General features: G+C 34.3%; 1 protein-coding gene across 1 annotated transcript in view; it reads left to right on the top strand.

Moving 5' to 3' along the window:
* The window catches only part of CFAP54 (cilia and flagella associated 54), a 110,806-nt gene that overhangs the window by 72,376 nt on the left and 15,046 nt on the right, over positions 1–23,384 (top strand). Inside the window, exons 48-62 of the mRNA XM_014963298.1 lie at positions 1,012–1,134; positions 1,684–1,737; positions 3,105–3,321; positions 3,671–3,765; positions 5,531–5,700; positions 10,260–10,362; positions 11,781–11,919; positions 12,879–13,036; positions 13,237–13,422; positions 14,969–15,095; positions 16,497–16,652; positions 17,856–17,964; positions 20,460–20,565; positions 21,194–21,286; positions 21,803–21,944. Coding sequence (XP_014818784.1) covers positions 1,012–1,134; positions 1,684–1,737; positions 3,105–3,321; positions 3,671–3,765; positions 5,531–5,700; positions 10,260–10,362; positions 11,781–11,919; positions 12,879–13,036; positions 13,237–13,422; positions 14,969–15,095; positions 16,497–16,652; positions 17,856–17,964; positions 20,460–20,565; positions 21,194–21,286; positions 21,803–21,944 — 1,978 coding nt within the window. The remainder of the gene's footprint in view (positions 1–1,011; positions 1,135–1,683; positions 1,738–3,104; positions 3,322–3,670; positions 3,766–5,530; positions 5,701–10,259; positions 10,363–11,780; positions 11,920–12,878; positions 13,037–13,236; positions 13,423–14,968; positions 15,096–16,496; positions 16,653–17,855; positions 17,965–20,459; positions 20,566–21,193; positions 21,287–21,802; positions 21,945–23,384) is intronic.

The following is a 23,384-nucleotide window of genomic DNA, read 5'->3' as shown; positions in this document are numbered from 1 at the left end:
CAAGCATTTTCATTAAAGATATGCTCATAAATTTTCTCTCTTAGATCCAAACTTTTTACTTGATATTTTTTATCTTGTTCCACCATTTGTTTAAGTGTTTTCTTAAGTGCAAAACAGAAATTATTTTTTATTCACAGTGTTAACTTCTGGATTTTTTATCAGCATTGTGGTGGAACCAGGTTATCAGACTTCTGGGAACAGAATTTTGTCATTTCACTAATGTTCCCTTGTTGATTTTGTTTTGTTTGGTTTGGTTGTTTTTTACCCTTGGTTGTTGGTTTTTTTTTTAAGGAATCTAACTTGTAGTAAAAGTTGAAGTATTATTGGTTTTAGATATTTTCAGGAAATGCTGATACAGGTTAGGGAGAATAGCTGAGTACCACAGGACTAAGATTAGTAAAGTCTGTGAAACAGATTCTGATAAGGAGCTGATCGACTGACACTCAAAGCTGTAGTCAGATGAACTGAGTTCTTTTCCTTTGTCAGAAGCAAGTTTTAAACCAATATGGTTTTGGTTGGTTTTTTTCTTTTTTTTTTTTTTTTTTTTTTTAAATTAAAGGGAAAACAGGTGAATTTTTTTAGCTTGAGGGGGGAAAAAATAATGAAAAATTTTCTGAAACCTACACTCCACCACATAAAATTTCAGTTTAAACAATTATATTTTTTCAGTGTTCTATGTAACCCAAACCAGGAATTTTTAAATGGGAAACGAGGACAATGCTAACAATAGCAATATCAGGGCATTTATAAAGTGAATTTATTATCCTTACTATTTTTTTTTTTTTTTTTTTTTTTTTTTTTTTTTTTAAATGAGAAGGACCCATCTTTGAGAAGATGTCACTTATTAAGTAAAAAAAGTAAAAGATTTCTTTCCATTGAAGAACATTCTCCATCAATGTACTACTATTCCAGTAGCCAAATCTACTTGAAAATTACCTTTGAATACATGCTATTTTTAGCAAAAAGAATAATTGAAAATTATTTAAATAAAAATCTGTTATTTTTTCACAGATTAAAGTACTTACAGATATAGGATTTTTTATGGAGGCCTTTCATGAACTGTCTTTGCTTAATTGTGGAGAGAGAATTCCATGGAAAATACCTGCAGGATACAGAGAAATTGAACAAATGCAGGTAAACACCAGTAAAGTATAACATCAAAATATAACTCTCAATGTTCTTCATGAAACTGCACATACTCCACATCTGCAAGTTATTACACATTCCTAAAATAATCCTAAATTCCTTTCAATAGGTCAAATAGTAGACATTGCTTTGTTCCATTCACAGGTCTACGCTCTGGTGAAGAGCAGAGGAGGCATGTGCTAAGTCTGGAATTAGGTTGAGATTCAGAAATGTAAAGAACATAAAGGCAATTAATATTTGGTGTCTACAGAGCTCCTAGAATTTGGAAAAGGGTTTTTGTTGGTTTATGCCTTTTTCTCCCCTCGCTTCAAGTTGAATAATTGTGGTGAATGTCATAGGAGGTGTAGGGAATAGTTCTGGGTCTTGGGTTAGGGTTCAGAAATGTGAAGCCCATAGAAGCCATCTAATTGGTGGTATTTTCAGAGCCCTCAAAGTATAGTTGGAAATGCACTACACTTGTCCACTGCTCTCCTAACTCACTTATTTTATACTCATATTGTAGGTCATTACTTATTTTTGGTATTGTTCATTTTACAGGCTTTACAGAAATTTGACTCCTCAAAATCTCTCCTGACCATTACAAATTTACAGGTAAAAGAGATCTTAAAGAGCTAAAACTTTTATGCTAGACATAAATATGTATTTCTCTGGCATCAGTTGGAGATTATTTGGTTCAGACAATATACTTGTTATTAGTGAAAAACCATAAATGGAAAACATATTCTCCCCAACAGTTTACCATTTCCTAAATTTTAAATTTTATGGCTGACCTCTCAAGGGAGAGGCAAGTATCATTATCACCATTTTTCAGATAGGAGAACCTAATATGTACAAATCTGTGACTTGTCTGTGCAAAGAATTATTCCAGTTTTGTCATGATATGTAGGATCTGGTAAAATATTGAGAACAGCAGACATGTTCTTATAATTTCTATCAATCAGAGCTGTCTGCAGAGATTTGTCCTAATTCAGATTGGGGTTGAAGTGCATTTCTGGAGGGGACAGGAGGGAGAGGAAGGTGAATCTGTAAACCAGTTAATGAACAGTCATTTCTCATTTTAATTAAAATTGGATGTTCATCAAGACTTTTTTGGGTTTCAGTTTTAATAATTTTCTTTCACTTGCCTTGTCATAGATCCATTGAGCCAGTAGGGGTAAATGTTAGCAGAATGTGAAAAAGAAGCTGTACAAACTGATAAAGTAGAAAAAACCCCCATTTTTCTCTCCACTTTTGTCTCTTCTGTTTACAGTAAACTTGTGTGTCTTCAACAACAGTCGATGTGAGAAGACAGAAATGAGATTTCTATCTTGACAGCTTCTGATCTCACTAGTTTCAGATTTATTTTGAAGTTGTGCTTTATCTCGAGCTTTTGATTTGAACACTTCACTGTCTATATGGGACTCTTATTGGTCTCTTTATGACTTTGCAAAGCTGTGTAGGCTTTCAACTTCTAAATTTATTAATCTAAAGTAAGAATATTAAACTCAAGATAAAACAAGGAGGCTAAAATGAATAACAAAAAGATTCTATGAAATATGCTAGAATGGTCTGATACAAGATTTTTTTTCCTTGCTTAATCTTTCTAGTTAGGGTAAATTGTAACAACAGACTTTCCTTTGAGTGGAGATTTCTGAACTACGGATTTACCAATATGTTTTTTGTGACTACCTTAGCTCAAAGAGTGCTAAAACTAAAACTCACACAGAGTAATAGCTACAACGTCATAGATGCACCTTCTACTGGAAAACTGACCCCTGAGGCTGTAGCAAGTGCTTCTAAGTGGTGAATTAAGTTTCAAAAGGAAAACAGCAACTCATCTGTAATGACTAACAGCATATTACTAATATTATTCATATTAATTGTTATAAATAGAATTATTAATAAAAGCAGAATATACTTTGAACAAACAAAATGTAAAATGTAATTTCAAGTAGTCCCAATTGTTAACTTTCTTGTAGGTACTGGAAGATGTATTTAATTGGAATCTGTCTTTAACAATGGTGCCACTGTGCAACCAACAAATTATGAATAAATTAACCTTAGCCAAAATGCATTTCATCATTTGCCTTTCTGCCACAATAAATAATATACCTGAAAAAGTGGAAAAGCACGTCTATTCTGTTGATAGCAACAGCTTGAAGGAGCCAAGCACAATTACAGAATCAAATGTAAAAGGTAATTATAAGGGTGGTGGAAAAATGCATTTATTCTGCAACTTGTTTCAAGCATGGTTTTTCCACTTTTAGCTGCATATGCATTAATGTGCCATATTATAAACAATATTAATATTAAATGTTTCTGGAAAGATCAGTCATTATTGGAATAATAAGCATTAAGTTTTTTCAAGTTTTTTTTAGTTAATATCTCTAATGTTATTAGTTCTGTATTCCATTCTTCCTCACTTATTTTGATATTGAAAGTTTCAATTATAAGCAGAGAAAAAAGGGGCATATTCTTCAGATAACAAAGAATGCTTTGGTTCTGCATCTGTTATCTTAAATTTCATCTGAAATGTATTTGACAGATGATGCTGATAAGAATTCAAGACAGCAGGAACAAAGAAGCACAGTGGTGCAGCTCGTAGACTGTAAAGATGAATTAAATATGGCCATGCTGAAGGTAAGTATGATTTTTAGGAAAACAGTCTTAAGAAACCGCAGATTGTTCCAAAAACATTGCTAATACTTTCAATGTAACATAAATTATGATGGGAGGATGGAATGTATAAGGGGATAGAAATTTCTGTCCCTAATCCGATAGTAATCTGACTACTCATACATCAAGTCTTGGTGATTTGGTGCAGTTTTTCAAATGGTCTAGTTTGTGCTATATAAATGTCCATGGGAACTATTGTAACAATGAGATCTCAGTATGACTGTTTTAGCAACAAAGGTAAAGATGGAATGGGATTTCAAGGATAAAATCATCTTCCTTTAAGAGGATATAGAACGTCAGAGACTTTTTGATGGAGCAGTGAACTCTATAAATAAATGGAAACTCATTCTATACCGTATGTGAAATGTCTCTGTTTTTTCATATTCCTCTTTTTGATACTTTATTTTGGAAAAAACCTAACACAGCTTCTGAGCTTCTTTGTTTGAAGGGGTTTTGGTTGGTTGGTTGATTTGGTTTGGGTTTAATTTTTGTTTAATTGTGAACTTCATGCTAGGCAGTTTCAAATTACAAAAAACCAAAATTGAGGGCTGACATATTATTCTTTCAGAGGGGTCTTCCACTTTGGAAGTATCTACCTTTGGCCACTGTTACAAACCAAGTAATGTACAAAACAGATCTGGAGAAATGGAGGATGATTTTGTGAGGCAATTGCTATATACCATAACCTAGAAGCTTCAATGTTTTAGTATAGCTTGAAAATAACTTGAAAACAGCATCTTGAAAATAACTAAAATAGAAATTTTAAATTAATTTGAATGGGACTTAAGAAACATAATCTGTTTCTTACTCTTCTGAATTTTCTTTACTCATTCTGTTCTTTTGGTTTTTTTTTTTTGGTTGTTTTTTTTTTTTTTGGTTTTTTTTTTTTTGGTTGTTTTTTTTTTTTTTGGTTTTTTTTTTTTTGGTTGTTTTTTTTTTTTTTGGTTTTTTTTTTTTTGGTTGTTTTTTTTTTTTTTGGTTTTTTTTTTTTTGGTTGTTTTTTTTTTTTTTGGTTTTTTTTTTTTTGGTTGTTTTTTTTTTTTTTGGTTTTTTTTTTTTTGGTTGTTTTTTTTTGTTTGGTTGTTTGGTTTTTTTTCAAAGTAGAGCTTTGAATTCATTGAGGAAACTGGTCAAAAAAAGATATTGGATGATAGAAACCTTTGAATTATTTTTTAATTATTCTGAAAGCCTGTGATTGAGATTTTATTTAAAATTAACTTTCTTTTGGATTTGGTTTTCACAGCTTCTTACAGCTTTCTTTTTCAGAAAGATTGTAAGTTACAGTGAGGTTTCAAGATACATACAGCACTCAGAGATCTGTCAAAGTATAGACAGAAAAGAATGTAATACTCTTTGCAATATCTTTAATGTTGTATTTTAATACTGTATTGTTTAAAGTTACTAAGAATAGTAAGAAGTATAGTATAAAATTATCAAATATACCTATAAGATAAAGATAAGAATGAAAAATCATTGAGCAATATTGCTAAGCCATAAAATATGTTAAGCATAAATTGCAATAGTACAGGCACAGTTAAGATGTTGCTGCTTGAAACACATTGGATCTGTAAACCTGAAAAAAGCAAAATTCAACCACTGCTATTTAGAGAAAAGTTGATTTGTTTAGGGTGCAGTGGTAATAGGCTAAACAAGAATAAAATACATTTTAATAAATTTTTTATTTCTTTCATTATTTTTTGAAATCATACAATGCTGTGTTCTTCTCTAGGGGATTTTATTGACAAAAGCTGAAGAAAATCTTAGCCATCTTGTACAGAACATACAGGACAAATATGATGGGCAGATCTCTCAATGTTCTGCTGAAGATTTAGAGGCTCTTATTGAGGCTAAACTTCAGCTTGCTGCTATTTCTCAGCAAAGGCATCAAGCAGCTGTCACGTAAGTAATATTATGTATAACCTTATGTTGCACAGCCTAGACCACAGAAGATTAAAAAAAATATCCAACAACCTTTTCTTTCAACCCTTTATGTCTACATTAATATTCTAAATCTTAGTAACCAGCCATAACAGTCCTCTAGTAAGTTACATTGGCATTTCACTTTTTATTACTGCTTTATTTTACTTTTTAACAGATCATCAGTTATTGGCCTATGATTTCTCCGTGAGGTCTTTTTGTGATACTGTGTTACACTAAGTCAGAGAAAAAGCTGCAATGTTCACTGTTTTTGTTAGAGTCTGTATATGTTAGGTCATATGTCTTTTACAATTTTAAAGTGTACAGCAGAGCACTAATGTTATCCCTGAACTACTGAATTCTAATTTGTTCTAGAATGTCCTGTGTTACTGTCCTAAAAGAACATTTCTTCTTTATGTACTTATTGGCGTCAAATTAAGACATTAAAATTATACTTTTTAAATTAATTGGATTAAAACCATTGATGTAAACTTTAACATGTAAGAATAGATTTTAGCAGGCATTAATTATATTGTTACTGAGAGTGTGTAAAATACTGTTCTATTTACATGATCTGCCAGATATTTTATCTAAATTATGATTTCCAAATTCTGTGAATTTTTTTAGGTTCTGATTTTTTTTTTTATAATTTCATAAAATAGCAATTCTGCTGGTTTTTTAATACATGGGGCATACATAAATAAATTAAGTCTTTGTGGAAGTTAAATTCTGAACATTCTTTTGGTCTTTTAGTTAGGAGGATTCTTCTGTTTAACATATCTGTAATTTTAATTTTATTTGTACAAGAAGGATAATAGTTTAACAATACATAATTTTTCATAGAATCACAGAATGAATAGAGTTGGAAGGGACCTTAAAGATCATCTTGTTCCAACCCCCCTGCCATAAGCAGGGACACCTGCCACCAGACCAGGTTGCTCAAAGCGCCATCCAGCCTGGCCTTGAGCACTTCCAGGGATGAGACATCCATAACTTCCCTGGGCAAGCTGTTCCAGTGTCTCACCATCCTCACAGTAAAGAATTTCTTCCTAACATCTAATCTAAATCTCCCCTCCTTCAGCTTAAAACTGTCACCCATCGTCCTATCACTACACTCCATGATAAAGAGTCCTCCCCCTATCTCTCCTGGAGGCTCCCTTCAGATACTGGAAGGCCACTATAAGGTGTCCCTGGAACCTTCTCTTCTCTGGGCTAACTCAGACTGTCTTCATAGAAGGGGTGATCCAGCCCTTTGATCATCTTCATATTTTATTTTTTTTTAATTAGTGTCAAGCTCTTTTTATCTAATTTTTTATTAGGTTGAAAAGTCTTTGAGGGTACAAATTGTTAACTAGAGATGCAGCATATAGAGATGTAGCACTGTCACTTGTCAAACTAAGATTAAAAATGAGATTAAGTAGAATGTAATCAGTATTTCTAACTCTTGTTAGGTCTACTCTGACTAAACACACCAAAATTATTACATTAAATATTACATTATAGTAACCACCAAGCAAAAAGCAAAATTAACATTTGTTTATTGTTGGAATATTGGTGAAGATTTGCTGTAAGAGTCCTACTGATGAAGTGGTAGGTGATTCAGGGGGCCAACAGCCGAACCAGTCTCAAGGACGTTTTTTTTTGTTTTTACCCAATTAACAAAAAAAAAAATGTTTTCTTCTATGTCAAAGGCAAATTGTCTTCTTTCTCCCAGTTGTCGTAGGTGAATAAACAAACCTCCAAATCAGATAGCCTTTAAATAGCTCAATTCCTTTTTAACTGCTATGGTACAGCAATAAAAATTGATTAACAAGGACAGGAGCTTCACAGTTCTGTACAAGTTACTGAACTGAAAACAGTAAGAGTACTGCATCGTGGTCTTTCATCTGGGTTTTGTTTATGTTATTTTAAAAGACAGAAGTTTCCCAAAAGTTCATATGACTGTAACAATTTAATCCTAATGCCATTGATGACATTGTAGGTTATTTGTAGACATTTCTCATAATGAAATATTAATCTATTTCAGTGCCTTTTGAATTAGATTGATTTACCCAAAATTTGTCAAAGAGAAAACAACAAATCACTGGACAGTGACCTCATCGTGCTTTTGAGTGCCATGTTGATTTTATAAAATTGTTGTATTACTAACTAAGGACCAGTATCTTGACTTATGAAATCCCATGTGCATAAACCCAAGTTAGCTTGATACTAGGCATGATAAAACCTGTGTTAGCAGAGTTCTGACCCAAAGTTTCTCACCCTTCTAAACTGGTGGCATGCAAGCCATTTTCAGTGCAGGACCTTTCTTTTTGACATGCAATTATATCCTAGAGTGTACTTTCTCTTGGCCTATAACTTGTCTCAGATTGAAGAAACTTTTTTAGAGTGTCAAGGGTTCCAATAGATGTCTAGCATTCTATGGATCATTTTTTTGGACTCTCAAATTCTTGATGGGTATTTAGTGGGCCTTATATATTGATAGTATTTAGCAGGAAAAAAACAACCCCAAAAGCCAAACAAAGTAAGGGTTTGGGTTTTTTTAACCTATTTTACAATTTTATTGCACTGCCATCCACAGAAACTGCTGATATATCTGCCTCGGATACAAATGAAACATTCCTTCAGACAGCTGAATGTTTCCTGCCTGCCAGCCTAGAAATCAAACTTTGCATGATATTACAGAAATTCATCATTTTTTTCCTTTGGCAAAATGACTTAGTGGTGAAATTGTTACAGTCAGCTGTACTTTCCTATTTTGATCATCTTGTCACTTTCTGATTCAGCTGATAAAAGGATGTGTATTTTGTCAAGGGAAATATATAGACACATCACTCTTGTTGACAGCAGAAGAGGGTCACAAAAATTTCATCAAGGGAAGCTTCTACATTACGGCCTCTGTCTTGCTAAAAATTTATGCCTGAGAATAAGATTATGTATAGGACTAATTTGATTGATCTCAAGGAGAGTACTTAGACGATGTCCCCCCTAAGCATGTGAGGTTTCTAATTGCTGAAATATGTGCTTGTCTGATTATGTGAATACATTACTGCTTAAAACAATGCATATACAAACCTTTGGGCTCATGGTCTACATGTTGCTCATGAAATTTATATGTAAGCATGTAGGTAAAAATGGTCTAAATTTCAGAATTGCTAACTGTTGACAACAGCAGTTAACTGGAGGCAGTGGTGCTCAGGAAGTTAGGTTAATATTCCTTAAAAACCTGTATATACTTTTGGGTGCTGCACCTTCCAAATTATTTGAGAAATGTTAGCCATACATCTCAGACAATGTTTTGAAAAATGTCAGGCTTTGCTGTAATTTTAACTTTGATGCCTGGTTTCAGGGGAAAACTCTTCTTAATAAAAAGAAAGAAAAGCAGTTGGGATATTTCACTGCATTATCCTTCCTGTCATTTTGCTTTTATAAGCATATTCTGTTTCGTATTTTCCATTGTTAGAGAGAAAGTTATCATCAAATTCAACATTGATTTATACTGGTTTCATTTTTGGAATAAAACTGAGGTAAAGGCATGATGAAGGAGATTCATAAGGATTGAATTCTGAGAGCTGAAAGGCAAGATATTACCAGTTTTGGTTCTCATTGTTACTTTGGGGTCTATTTGTGCTGAATTGGTGTAATCCATCCAGTTCAGCATCACAAAAACAGTAAGCAGGATAGAATCTAAAACGACAGGAAGACTTTAACTGCCCTCTTTTCTCTGGAGGTTATCCATCCTGTGGTTAGATATATGTTGGCAGAATAATGTGAGTAATTTCAGAGTCGTGCTGCTCTTGTTCTGACTTTGTGCATAAATCAAGAACTTTGCCCTTACAACAATTAATCTAGAACTCTCAAAAGCAGTAAATTCACACAGAGTCTTAATCTCTCTTGCATTAAAAGCTCGTTACAGTGTTCTGGCAGTGTAAAAAGGACTTAAGGTGTTCATAAATTATTTTATTCTTTTGCTTTATAGCAACCAGTCTCTATTTAAAGAGAGTCTATGTAAAAAGACAGCATAGATGAGAATTTTTGTTATATATTTTTAGAAAATTAACCTGCTGAAAACATCTTTAAGAGGTGAGCTTGGGATACCTTCAGACACTTTTGCATCATTAGGAAACTATGTTTTAGTGGGTAAAGAATAAATAGAGTTGTAAAAAATAAAAAACCAACCCCAAAATTGTTTTAGAGAAGAGGTAAGAAAGTAGAGATTACAGATCTATGGGAAAATGTACAATTAGAGATAGAAAACTAATACCATGAGGCTGCTTTTGGCAGTTCTCAGAAGCATGTTCTTTGAGGAGCAAATCCTGTTGTGAAAAAGATCTCTCTATGTTGGTTTTGCAAGTATCTTCCTATCATGAAAATAATAGTATACACAAAGTCTGCTGTGCAATTTTTTTGTTCTACTGAATCAAAAATTGGTAAGTGCTGATAGACATCTCTGATGTAGTCAGAAATGAAGTATCTATTATAATAAAAGCATAAAATGCCAAATATAATTAGTATTTTAAGAGAATATTTCATCTGTATCACAGTGTTGCTTTGGCTTTCTCTGCAATTCGACTTCTCCAAGATGCGAAAATTTTTAGGACTGAAGGGACGAATTTTCAAGAAGAAAAGGATGAAAGGCAGTGTTTGGTATGTGTGCATATTTGTTTTAAAATATTGTTTCTTCGTGAATGAAGTCTCGTATTAAGTGTTGAGTGGTTTTCAGAGCACTAGAACATAGCTGTCATCTGTATTATGAGGTAACCATTAACCTAGGGAGAAAATGATGTATGACATACTTCAGTTACCTGCTTGCCTATAATATATTCAATATGTCTATAATCATCATTTTAATTTGTATATGGTTAGGAATTACAGGTTTTATTTGTATAATCTCAAATGCCAGCATTGAAAATCTCCATTTGTTTAAGAAAAACCCAAACAATCAGAAAATGGAAAAAATAGCTTTCAGCTGAAAATCTTGTATTATTCAGTTGGGGCTTTTTGATTGAAAACCTACTTCAGAGTATCCTCTTTCAAAGAGCTAAACCAACTGGTTTGCATCATTGCTGTGTTCCAAATTTAGCAAGGTTTCAACTAACTTCTGTTGTCTAACACACAGTGACACTGACCCATACGTACTTTGGAAAGCCAGCGTACAAAACCCATTGGTTATTCCATACACGTTCACTCTTTGAGTGCAGAGTAAGTCAAATTGACTCGAATGGACAGAGCAATTGAGCACTGAGGCCAGATTTTGTAACATGCGTAACGAGACTGGACTTTCTTGCATGCAATGCAATTGTTCTCTGTCTGTGTTGCATATCAGGGTCTTCTGTCTCGCTGCACTTACTCCTGCATTTTCTTAGGATTGGCCCGTAGCTAGTAGCTCAGCTATGGCTATTTTTTTTTTCCTCGTTTGCATCAATGTAAGTAATTCATGATGATTTTTAGTATAAGTAAAACACAGGTGATGCCATGTTCATTTATTTATTGCTGAAACAAATCTTTAGAATGGGGATTGGAAAATTTTAGTGTTAGAAATAATAAGTGAAAATGGCACAGGGAGTTGAGCTGAGAATTCTCACAAACACTTCCAGTACTATATTGCGTTAATATTTGTTTTTAATCACCAGAAACACTAAAAGCTAAAAATAAAAAATTTCTTTCTAATCACTAGTGAGGTACTAGAACTTGATATTGATCCTGCTTCACAATTAGACTTTTATGTGCCTTAGGGTTTTGTGTAATGTTCCTGTTTGAGAGACCGAACTGTTAGAATTCTCCATGATACATATAGTATATGGATGTATTTGTGAACTTTCCCATAAAAGTTGGTTTACTTTTCATTTGTTACAATTTTTTTTCTGTATATTAAAAGTTAATAATAAATGGACTCCTGATTTTAAAAAACTTGTATCTACCCTTCAAATAAACTTCTGGTTATAATTATGTTATTATTTCTAATGTATTTGATTTGTTTTAAACTGATTCTGCCCTGTTGTTTTGTTTGGACTAAAGTAGTTGACTTGGAAAGTAATATTTCTTTTGCTTTTGGAAATTATTAGGACTCTTGCGTTAAAGATGTTCGACTGCCTCACAGTATAACAGCACAAGATCATATGAACACACATCTGTGGCTAAGGTTTCGTACAATGTTAGTGACTGCACTAGTAACACAGATACATGGCGTTTGTGATATTAAAGGTATTGGCCTTTTTTGGTTTAGACTTTTGGAGTATAATGGACAAGTGAGCCTATTAAGACACAATACTTAATCACAAATAAAAAAATATAAACTTTAATTCTGGGGCTGTATTTTCACTGAGCAATTATTTGTATTAAATCATCCAATGTAATAAGGATAATATATTTCTGAGTACAATCTCTCCCTAGAGAATGCAAACACAAAGCATTATATTAATGTTCATTTAATGATCATTGTCTTTTGATAAACCACTTGTGTGTGAAAAAATGTAAAACGTTCTAGTGTAATTAAGTTAAATAAGTATGCTTGTTTTCAAAAACACTGTTGCTATATACTTATAGTTTTAAAAGTCTCAAAAGTTTTTTTTTACTTTTATATCTCAAATAAAAGAAATGCTCCTCTATATTTTCTAGAAATGTTCCAGATTCTTTATCTCTAAAGTATTTAAGTGAGATACTACAAAATATATTTTGATACAGTTTGATTATGAATAAAATGTTTTTCATTCCTTAGTTCTATAAACTCTGATGCTCACTTAAGTATCAAAATCACAGTCTAGATCTGTAGTCAAACTCATATTTAACATATTCTGGATAATTCCTGTGAAGGTTGTTACTATTTTGGAATGGTAACTGAGATCAGAGTTTTGAATATGTAGAATATGTTTTATGGGTGAGAATGACTATCTGATCTACAAAATCTAGTTATTTATAGTGGTGGCTTACATATAAATAATGTATTTGGATAAACTTAAACCAAGCGTAGTTTCAAAGCTAAGTGTTTTTTCTTTCTTTTGAAAGTGAGTTTGGAACAGAATTGATGAAATGGTAAATGTGGAATCTATAATGTCAGATTTTCTTTCACTTTTTAGTATGAAACTGTCTTTTTAACAATGGTAGAAGATACTGTAAGGTCTTTTCTACTGTATTTTTACAGTTCATATATTCTCCTCTTTTAGAAAACAATGTGGCTGAACGCAGAAGTGTGATAGAAGAAGTAATACTAGAGGCAGAAGCGTTTGGTGACACAGAGACTCAGGCTGAAATGATGGTGCAAGCTGCTATTCTTGACCTGCAAGAAAAACGTCCCGTGGCAGGCATTAAACTTCTTTTGGAGGTTTGAGCACAAAGGAGAAACTGTTCACTTTTTTTTGATGCGTTTTTCATGTGGTCAGTACAGCTGATGCCAGCATTAAATAAGCTTGAAATAGTGCCTCTAAAATAGATTTTTTTTTTTTTTCACTTTGTGTGATTTGTCCTCAAAAAAGACAGCAAAAGTAATAACTACTTTGGTTTATGTTATCTGTGTCCAAACAGAATATCATCAGTTTACTCCAAGAGGATACATTTATTTCCCCTCCAGCTTCTTTTACTCTTGTGAAAAGTATGCTTCTGCTGGCAGACATACTAACACTCCAAACAGTAGAGGATACAGAACATTGCTCTTCTACAGTGGAACCATTAAACTTACTGGTTTTGGCACATGAGCTTATCATTAAAGAAGTGAGTATATGTTGGTGATTTACACAGCACTTGCAAATCCTTCCAGCAATCTTAACTGTCTATTCTGAAAGCTATTTTAACAATTTGTTTAAAAAGGCCATTCCAATTAACTGATCCCTTCAATTTTCCCTAGATTAAATAGCGTGAAGAAGTAATTCATCTTACTAAATTTATTTATGCATACTTACCATGCATACTCACCATGCATACTCATCTATGTAGTCTGCTATTTTCATACAATTTAAAAATATTGAATGCTTGCAAAACATACATCCATATGTGAAAATTGAAATAGGTAGTTTGAGAGAAAAGAGATGTGGAACACTCAGTTTTTCCATTTGAAATAAGGAGTATGTTCATACTCAACACCTCAGGGAGGATGTACATCTCATAAAATTTCTAACTCCTGAGCATCCAAGTATAAGAATTTAGCTTTGTATCTTAGAATGATTTGAACTAGAACATGTATATAAAGTAGCATATTGTTTATGATGTTTTAGATTGACAGATTGTTACAATCAGTATGAATAAATCATTTCCACATAAAAATTTAAGTAGGCAAAAACTAAATAAATGTTAAGACATGAAATCTGTGAGAGGTATGTTTATTAATAAACCATTTATCTATTGATCCAAACCCAGTCTCTACCTGGTCTTAATACAGTTTATAAAGAAAAGCTTTTGGATCAAATTCTTTCCTCATATTACCTAATACAGAAGTTTAAAGCATTGAAATATTTGTTACCCCAAGTAATAAACAATAATATGAATCACTTCAGACTCAGACTTCCACTTATGAGACTTGCTAGCCTTCAAGAGCAACACTTTACAGTATGCTCCAATTGCCTTATTTCCATGCAGGAAAAGCTTGACTGGTCCTTATGTGTTATTGTCTTTTTCTTTTCTGGAATTTTTTGGATGTCAGATTTCTTTGTATAAACGACAGCTGCTTTCCTGGGCTTGGGTTACTTGGGATATCTGTTCCTTAAAGATTGATTTGAGAGAGTTTGCTTTTAATAAATTTGATCAAGAGTTCATTGAAATTGTTCTTTTGCTACCGAACTCCTCTGCAAAGAAGACAAGTACAAACTGAAATAAAGGACTTCAAAATTACCAAGCCCTTTTCTAGTGCTCTTTTACAAGACACATTCGAGTTCCAGGATTTTGCGATACTTAACTTACTTTTTCAAACCATAGAAGCATAGAATCATAGAATGGTTAGAGTTGGAAGGGACCTTAAAGATCATCAAGTTCCAACCCCCCTGCCATGGACAGGGACACCTCCCACTAGAGCAGGTTGCTCAAAACCCCCTCCAGCCTGACCTTGAACACTTCCAGGGATGGGGCATCCACAACTTCCCTGGGCAACCTGTTCCATTGGCTCACCATTCTCCCAGTAAAAATTTTCTTTCAAATATCTAATCTAAATTTCCCATCCTTCAGCTTAAAACCGTTACCCCTTGTCCTGTCACTAGGCTTCCTGACAAAGAGTACCTCTCCAGCTCTCCTATGCGACTTGGTTTTACAAAGCATTCTCTTTTCATAGATTTTTGTTTGTGGAGAACTCATTGAACAGCAAACAGAAGACAGTACATTGACTTGCTTGGCCCTACCTGCAAAAAACATCTACTTGCCACATATCAACTTGCTAGCCCACGTTAAAATGAGAATCGGTAAGAAAAATGCAAGTCATTATTATTTTTAAATTTTCATTAATTTTCATACATATTTTATACAGCAGCAGATAAACTGATGCATCAGAAGTAAATCAATTCTTTTCATTATGCAAAGAAAATATTTTGAAAGCCAATAGTAGATGCCTGTTTGACTCCATGCATTGTGTACAAGCAAGGTACAATTCGTACAGGAACTATAATCAACAAAGACTTAAATATTAATGTTATAGCTTGATGAAACTAATGGGAACTTTAATGGGAATTTTTTTTTAAGTGGAAGTTAATAATGCTTTTCCAGCTTCTGTACAAAGCATTCATTTTGTGAAAACTTCCTGTATATGTTCCGTCTCTCTGGACGTAGTTATATGGGAATTAACTAATGATATCACATCATATGGGATAATAGTGATAATTTCCTACCCCAATAAAATAAATAGTATCTTTTATTGTTGTCACCCTTTAATTTAACAGCTTTTTTTGATAACTTTTCTTTATATAGAACCTTGGAAATATGCTAAATAACAGAAGATGACTTTTAAGATCTGTCTGAGACTTGCTGCTGTATAGCAAATATAAGGAAAGGGATATTGTCTTTATGTTCCTTCTGTTAAACTAGATTTGATGTATATATGACTTATAATTGACTAGAAAATCTAGAAATCACTTTGGTTTTCATTGTGGAGCAGCCTTACTGTTCTGGATTCTTTTTCAGTACGCTATGCTCCAGGAGTGTATCAGTGCACCCCAACCACTACTTTCACTACACATTCACCCTTTAGGAATAGAATAGAGGTAGTCCAAAGTAAACACCCTGAAATGCATCTGCTGTGGCTGTCTGGTCTTCAACACCAGCTGGTTTGGTCTAGAGATCCACTCTTACTGTACTTTACTGCTTGTCAGAGCAGGCATGGCCAGACACTCACAGTAACGGCTGTGTTTGACCAGTTCCTGTTTCTGAATCCACATTTTTTAGGAAGAACCTATGTATATAGACAGTATAAGAGGTATGCAATGCATCAAAAAAGGCTTTAGACCCAGTTAGTACAAAAGGAATTTGGGAATTTGCAATGGCTCAGAGAGGTTTAGGTTTTGCCTATAACTTCCAGGTGAAATAAAATTAAGTGACTTACTACTAGTCTTTCCAGATAGTTTGTGAAAGCGTTGATTTGTGTAGCCTGAGCTTCTTTTGGATGGCTTAGGTAAGCCTTAATGGCATCATAAAGTAGTGAAACAACATTATCACTCTGTATTTTTATCCATTAATCACTCAGATTTTTAAGAACTGGATTGTTACAGCAAATATGTAACAGCATTTGTTCTACAGATGTTGCTTCCTTTTGCATAAATTGGTTTTCTAGTAAATAATTTACTAAGAACTTTTTTTTTACTTTTTCTTAGGACACATATTAGCTGAAAAAGTAGCCTCTACACCTGAAAGAGGAGATCCACTGCAATGGGTACTTGCTCTCAAACATTTAGAATCAGCCTTGAAGCTTTGCAGAGCATCTGCAACAAAAAAACTAGATATGGAAGCTGAAATTCTTTTTCATATAGGTAAGTAAAACCCTGTTTGTACATCATGATCGCCTTCCTAGGCAATGCTATGCATGTGGCCTCTCTTAAAATGGAGACATTTTACTGTAAAAAAATAGAACAGATTTGTGTATTTCTCACCCTGTCTAGCTGCAGATCTCTGTCCTATGTTTAGGTTCACACCAGCATAGTTCAGCATGCATTACATAACGAATAATTTCAAAACTGCAGCAGAACTTCTACCACCTCTATGTTATCAGGGATCAAAGGGTGTACCCAATCACATTAAGGACACTGTAGAAAGCTAATTAGCTTCTTTGCATAAGTCTGAAATAAAGAAGATGAGAGGCTGATAAAGTATTTCTAAATGATTTAACAAGGCTAATGAATTGCACAGTGTTTGCATGCATTTGGATTTTAGTGGCATTATGTTTTGCACCAGGAGGTGTTGACTTGTTAGGATCCCAGCAAGAAAAGCACTCAGACTCTGTAAAGTATCTCTTAAAATGCCATTTATTGGAATTAACGCTATAAAGAAAAAAAAGGATAGTGAAAATAATCTTATGTCCCTTCAGATGCTGAGAACCCCAAGCTGTGTAGTATTGAATGGGCTTCCAGTCAGGGTGCAGCACAACATGCAGACCCTGTTTATGGAAAGGTTGCCTTTTTGGTTTTTTGAGCTGTTAGAGGATTTTCTTAAAAGAAAACAACTCTATTCATCGTTTCCACCGTCAAACAAAAAGCATATTCACATGAGGCTTCTTGCTGCACTTTTACAGAAAGGGCAGGGGGTATAATCACTGGTACTGAGAAGATGCTGCCAGCAGGCTCTTCTGTTACAGCCAGCGGGCTATATTTATCCTGTGGCACAGCACAACACAGGCCTGAAGGCCAGGCTGTACATGCAGCGTAGAGCAGCACAGAACAGGCCTGCATCTATGTATTAACTCCCCCAGGTACAATGGTCTTCTAGTAAGAATCAGTACATGTTAGGAGTCATTATGATTCCAAAGTTTGATTATTTTCTCTACTAGGTGAAGTAATTTGCTATGCAATCATTGTGCATTACATTTTAAACAAACTGGAAAAGACTTATGAGGAGAAGAATAGATAATGCACTATGTTGTTTACATTTTCTGGAGGTAAACAGGTTGGGTCTTACAGAAGAAAAAAAAAAAAAAAAGTTAAAATCTTGAAAATCTGCCTTCTATATCTCTTTCTTAGGTAAGGTAGAACGCCAGATAACTGAAGCAGGCAATAACCGGTCATCTCGAGCTGCTGAAACCCTGTTGGAAGCTATAAAACTCAGCCAGCAACATGATCAAAATTTTGAGTAAGAAGCTAGCTATAGAACTTTGAAATTAATTTTAATCATACATGAATAGTTTTTTGACAGTTTTCTGTGATCTGGTGTGAAACTTCTATTATGAGGCACCTTTTATATTTTGGACAGTTTTTCTTCTATTACAGTATAGAACAGCTACTGTATACTTAATCTCTTATTTAAAATGAATGCTGAGAACATTTGAAAGTATATTTTAGAGTATACAAAGTTACACCTTTCTGTTCTATTTTCACATTTGTACCCTCTCTGTCAACACCAGGAACAGAGCTATCAATTAAACAGGGGTTTTATTCATATTTCAGAAGATGAGCTGTGCTCTGCCCCCTTCCAGATAATAGAAATCCAGCTTGAAAAGGTTAGCAGCCAGAAACAGTCAGAACAGAGGCAGAAGGACCGTAGGAAATGTGTTTGTAACAGATATCAGGACAGTGACTTTGGCATTAGTTATCAGCTTAGAAGACGCCTGAAGAGCTGAGCCAAGCCAGCCAATAAATTCTGTCAAGCAGCTCTGATACAATGGAATTTAGTTTTTTTTAGTTTCTTGACCAGTCTTAATGAATAATGTGCCATGTCTGGTTACAGAGAGTGTAAAGGCAGCAATTTACCTTGCTTGTTTGGGTATTCTGCTACTTAAGTTAATGAACCAGAACTCTGAACACAGAAGCAGTAGCATAGTAATAAACCTCTACAAGCAGTCAGCATGATGGAAGGTAGTACAGAAATGGACTGTGGTGATGTTTTGCAAGTGTAATTTGCTACACTTATTTAATTCGCTACCATCTTTCTAAAAGAATGTACAGCAACATCAATGGGCCTTGGCTTTCTTATTTTAGAGAGCTAAACATCCCGATCACCCTTATACAAGCCCTCTGGGGCTACTGGATTATTTAATTAAAGTTGTTTCTTGATGTCTCAAATCCTTTTTTGTTAGCGAGACCAGAAATGTTAACTAAATTGTCACAAACTAGCTGTAGAACTTGCCATCTTCCCACTTAGTTTGCCCTGTCTTGAACTGTACAGCACTCTGACTTTTGTGTTTTGCTTTACACAAATCATACCAAAGCTGTAATTTATTGTTCTGTATAAACATCCAAGTCTGTGCAATGTGACTCTATCCAGAACTACGTGAGCAGAAGTTTGTTGTTATGCTTAGGAAAACTAATTCACAGGGGAGATCTGGGGAGAGCTACAGAGCCAGGAGGAATATGCATTAAAAAACTGTTATAAACCTAGAGGCAATAGAAATGCTGGAGAAGTTCTCCACATGGAGTGATTTTCAGCAGGTCGAGAGAAGTAATTCTGTCTCTCTACTCCACTCTGGTGAGACTCCACCTGGAGTACTCTGCACAGGAAAGACATGGAGCTGCTAGTGTGGGTCCAGAGGAAGGCTACAGAAGTGATCAGAGGGCTGTTCCACCCCTCCTGTCAGGAGAGGCTGAGAGAGTTGGGGTTGTTCAGCCTGGAGAAGAGAAAGCTCCAGGGAGACCTTACTGTGGCCTTTGAATACTTAAATGGGGCTTATAAGAAAGATGGGGACAGACTTCTTAGCAGGGCCTGTTGCGATAGGACAAGTGGTAATAGTTTTAATCCAAAAGAGGGTAGATTTAGACTAGATATAAGAAACTTTTTATGATGAGCATGGTGAAATACTGGCACAGGTTTCCCAGAGAGAGGTAGTAGATGCCCTGTCCCAGGAAACATTCAAGGTCAGGTTGGATGGGGCTCTGAGCAACCTCATCTAGTTGAAGATGTCTCTGCTTATTGCAGGAGGGTTGGACTAGATGACCTTTTAAAGTCCTTTCCAACCCAAACCATTCTATGATTCTATGATTTTTGCCTGGTTTATAATATTACTGTAAAAATAACTGAAGGGAGAAGGAAGTTCAATAAAAGGAGAACAGGAATTGGTGAGCACAGTCTGTCTGAAGATGTGGAGTATTTTGGTACAGAACTCAGAAGGTTTATCAGCTGAGGCCAATAAAGAAATGAAAGACTGTTTTGGTCACTGGGTATTTTTGCTGTTTCTTGGAAGAGGTTGACTAAGGCCCATACCCAATTTCAGCCACCCATGTTTCAGGGAAACCAGGACAATGGATATATGCCTTAACTTTGGTAAGGAAGAGGAACCCATACAGATTATGTACAGAAAGATCACTTCTCTTGCAGAATTGCAGTTTTCTCACTAAATAGTTGCAATTTATTCATGGAATGTTTGTTGCACATAATGCAATTTATTTTGACATACTCCTAAGCCAATGTGTTATTTGTTAAGCGTACCATAGCGATGTTTTACACTTGCTAACACATTAGAACCGGATCACAAGATCTTTCTAAAAGAATGTACACTTGAGTAGATGATGAGGGCTGGATGAATGATTTATTTGGTGATGCTGTCTGTATAGTCTTATGGAGGAGTCAGATTATATCACTGTAATGCTAACTTTGATAGTAACATTGATTGATCTGTGTGTTGTTTCTTACAGGTTAATAAGAAGATCATACCTTGAAATAGCACTATTGTATTTGCATTTTGCCACAAATAATGAGGATGTGTCACAGCCAGCTAAGATGTTGCCTTCCAAATCAAACGTATGTTTTCTATCTTTTGCGTAGCGTCCTCTTCAAAGCAGGAAATATATTTCTCTTAGAACATTTTGCACCTTGCTAGACTCTTACTTACAGTGACTTATAAATCGTACTGATACTGAAAATCCTACTAAAAAATGACACAAAGAAATCATATAGCAGTGGAATTTTATCTTGTTTGATGTTGTTTCTCATGTTTGTTGCATAAAATGGTAACATTTAAAAATGTTTTTGGTATAAAATAGGAAGAAACAGAACAGACAGTGTTCTCATTTCTGATTATGCACTAATTAATTTTTACCTTGCAAAGGAAGCATAACATTCAAACCTGATTTTTAAGTAGTAATATTTATATTTTACCAGATTTCAATTTTTCAGTACAAATATGGATGACAGCATGAGAAATATGAAAGGCTTTAACCCTGTTGAAGTATCAGGAGCAGCCAATTAGTATGCTCTGGATAATTTTTTTCAATTTTAGCAATTAAGCCTTGGATTTAAAATCAATGCTGACTTTTACAACTTGCAAATAAAACAGTAGTTCTGAAAGTAGGAGGACTTTTTCTATATTTAAGATATATTTTACCATAAAACATTTAGAATCCTATTGTGAACTGGTGTATAATTTTAGACTTCTTTTGGAGAACGCTCTTCTCCTGAGGACACCCTGAAATCAGAAGGCTACAGAGCACAAGCCTGGATTGCAGTAAGAGCAGCTACACAGGTTGGTGCAATATTCTGAAGATGTAATTTTGGGGTTTTTTAAATTTCATTTTATGCTACTTACACAAGCAAACAAGACAAGAATTAATGTTTCCTGAAATTTCTGGCATGGGTCTTATTTGAGGAAATTAAAATGGACACGCTCCGAGTAGTGCATTTAATCTCTCCTGGACAGCTCTGACTCTGTTTACTTCAACTTTGATTCAGTGCAAATAAAACAGCACACTGCCTGATATGTGTGCACATGTATTTGACACGTGGGTAGACATCAGTGGCATCCAGGTGAGGATATCTGATTTGAAATCACTTATGTAGTAATTAAGCTGTCAGTAGTAATGATTTATTTAAGTATAGTATGTACAATATGTCAGAAAGAAATAGAATATTTTCCTGACTTCTAAAAATATAGTAGGTTGAGTAATTAATTTTTTGTCATCGTCTTGCTACTCTCAGATTTTAAAATCTATATAAATATTGTAGAGAACTGGTTCTGAATAAAAGAAAAATTATTTTTCAGGTTAGTGAAGCTGTGCTTGCTTCTCAGCTATTAATTGGAATGAAGAGTGTTAAAGAACACAGCATGGAGGATGCAGTGCAACAGAAAATCCCGGAATTTGCTTCCATGGATCTTGTTGCTTCGTACAGAGATTTCTTATCTGGTATTCCTTTATACCTAGTAATATTAGAACATTAAATAATAATAAAATATACATGCCTTGCAATCTACTAGTATATTTAATATCTAATTTTCATTTATAAAAAAATTTAAGTCAAATTTGGAAAGCAAAGGCAAAATCCTCACCCTTCATAGCAGTACAAAGTATTGGCTAGATCTAGTGGGTCTTTAAATATCGGCCTGTGTGTGCGTTCAATGTCAAGAAAAATTGCATTGTTTGCATACTGTGGCTCAGAAAGACAAAGTGCCCATGTTGCCATACTTTTAGAAAAACAGAGGGACCTTTGTCACAGCACTTCCCCAGACTTCTAGAGTAGCTCTTGGCCACCCTATCAGTCAACACCGATTTAGAACAGATTTTTTCCTTACGCCTATTAGCTTTTCCTTGGAGAGTTTCAGTTTTTCTTTTGATTTTGCAAAGACATGTTGGTGTTGAATAGCTTGTCTCTCCCTGCCCACCTCCCCAAAAAACCCCCCACCCCATCATCAAACCAAAGCCCAAACACCAAAACCAACAAATCCAGACTCTTGCAAAGTTATCTGCCTGGGTACTGTATTCTAAAAGTCAAAGGCAGTAAAATATAAAAAAATAATCACTGTCTTCCCAGTCGAATGGACTATAATTTAGAGATGCTTCCATTAGCTTGGCAGAATTTGCCTTTGCCTGGTTTATTTCCAACTTCTGCATTTATATTACAGCTAGTGGAGTTGACGAAATGGAAGTTTTGATTAAAAAAAAATAATCAGCAGAACCAGGAATTCTGGGATAACGGTTGCCGGATGTTATATAAACACTAAGGCAAAATAATAAGGCATTAATTTAGTGCTAAAAATTTGGTTCAGTGGCTTAATTTCAATCATGCCAAGTGACTGACTGACAAAGATTGAATTGTTCTGCCTGATAGTTGCTGGCAGAGCTGAGCAATGTCTGCTTACTGTACAGTGCTTGAACATATGTGTTTTGATTGGTTTATGAAAACAAGTGTTGTATGCTAAGTCTCTCCATCAATCTGATTGTTTTGTACTAGCTCCATTGCATATAATTACACATCATTTTTTTTCTTTTAGCAAATGCAGCAGGTGTTTCTCCTGATAGTTCTGTTAGGTAATACAAATAATAGAAAATATAGAAAAGCAATAGTAGGACAAAATATATAAAGGTAAATTGAAATGGAAATGATCAGCACAGCATGCTAAATATTTTCTGTAAAACCATTAGTGAAACACATTGTTTAAGTTTCATCTATAAACAATGTGGCCATTTTAACTAAATGCTGTTTTTCCAATTGACAGTGAAATATCAGGAATAATGGAGACATTCAGTTTTTGTAGAAGCACACATAATTATTTTCTGGAAGTTTACTATTAGGAATCTCACTGTAACATAATGTTTGTTCAATTTGGAATGAGAAACAGAGCAGAA

Source organism: Calidris pugnax, unplaced genomic scaffold (genome assembly GCF_001431845.1).
Source record: "Calidris pugnax isolate Ruff unplaced genomic scaffold, ASM143184v1 scaffold44, whole genome shotgun sequence".
In the NCBI taxonomy this organism is placed as follows: Eukaryota; Metazoa; Chordata; class Aves; order Charadriiformes; family Scolopacidae; genus Calidris; species Calidris pugnax.
The sequence above is the reverse complement of the archived record's forward strand: the minus strand, read 5'-3'. Positions and strand labels throughout refer to the sequence as shown.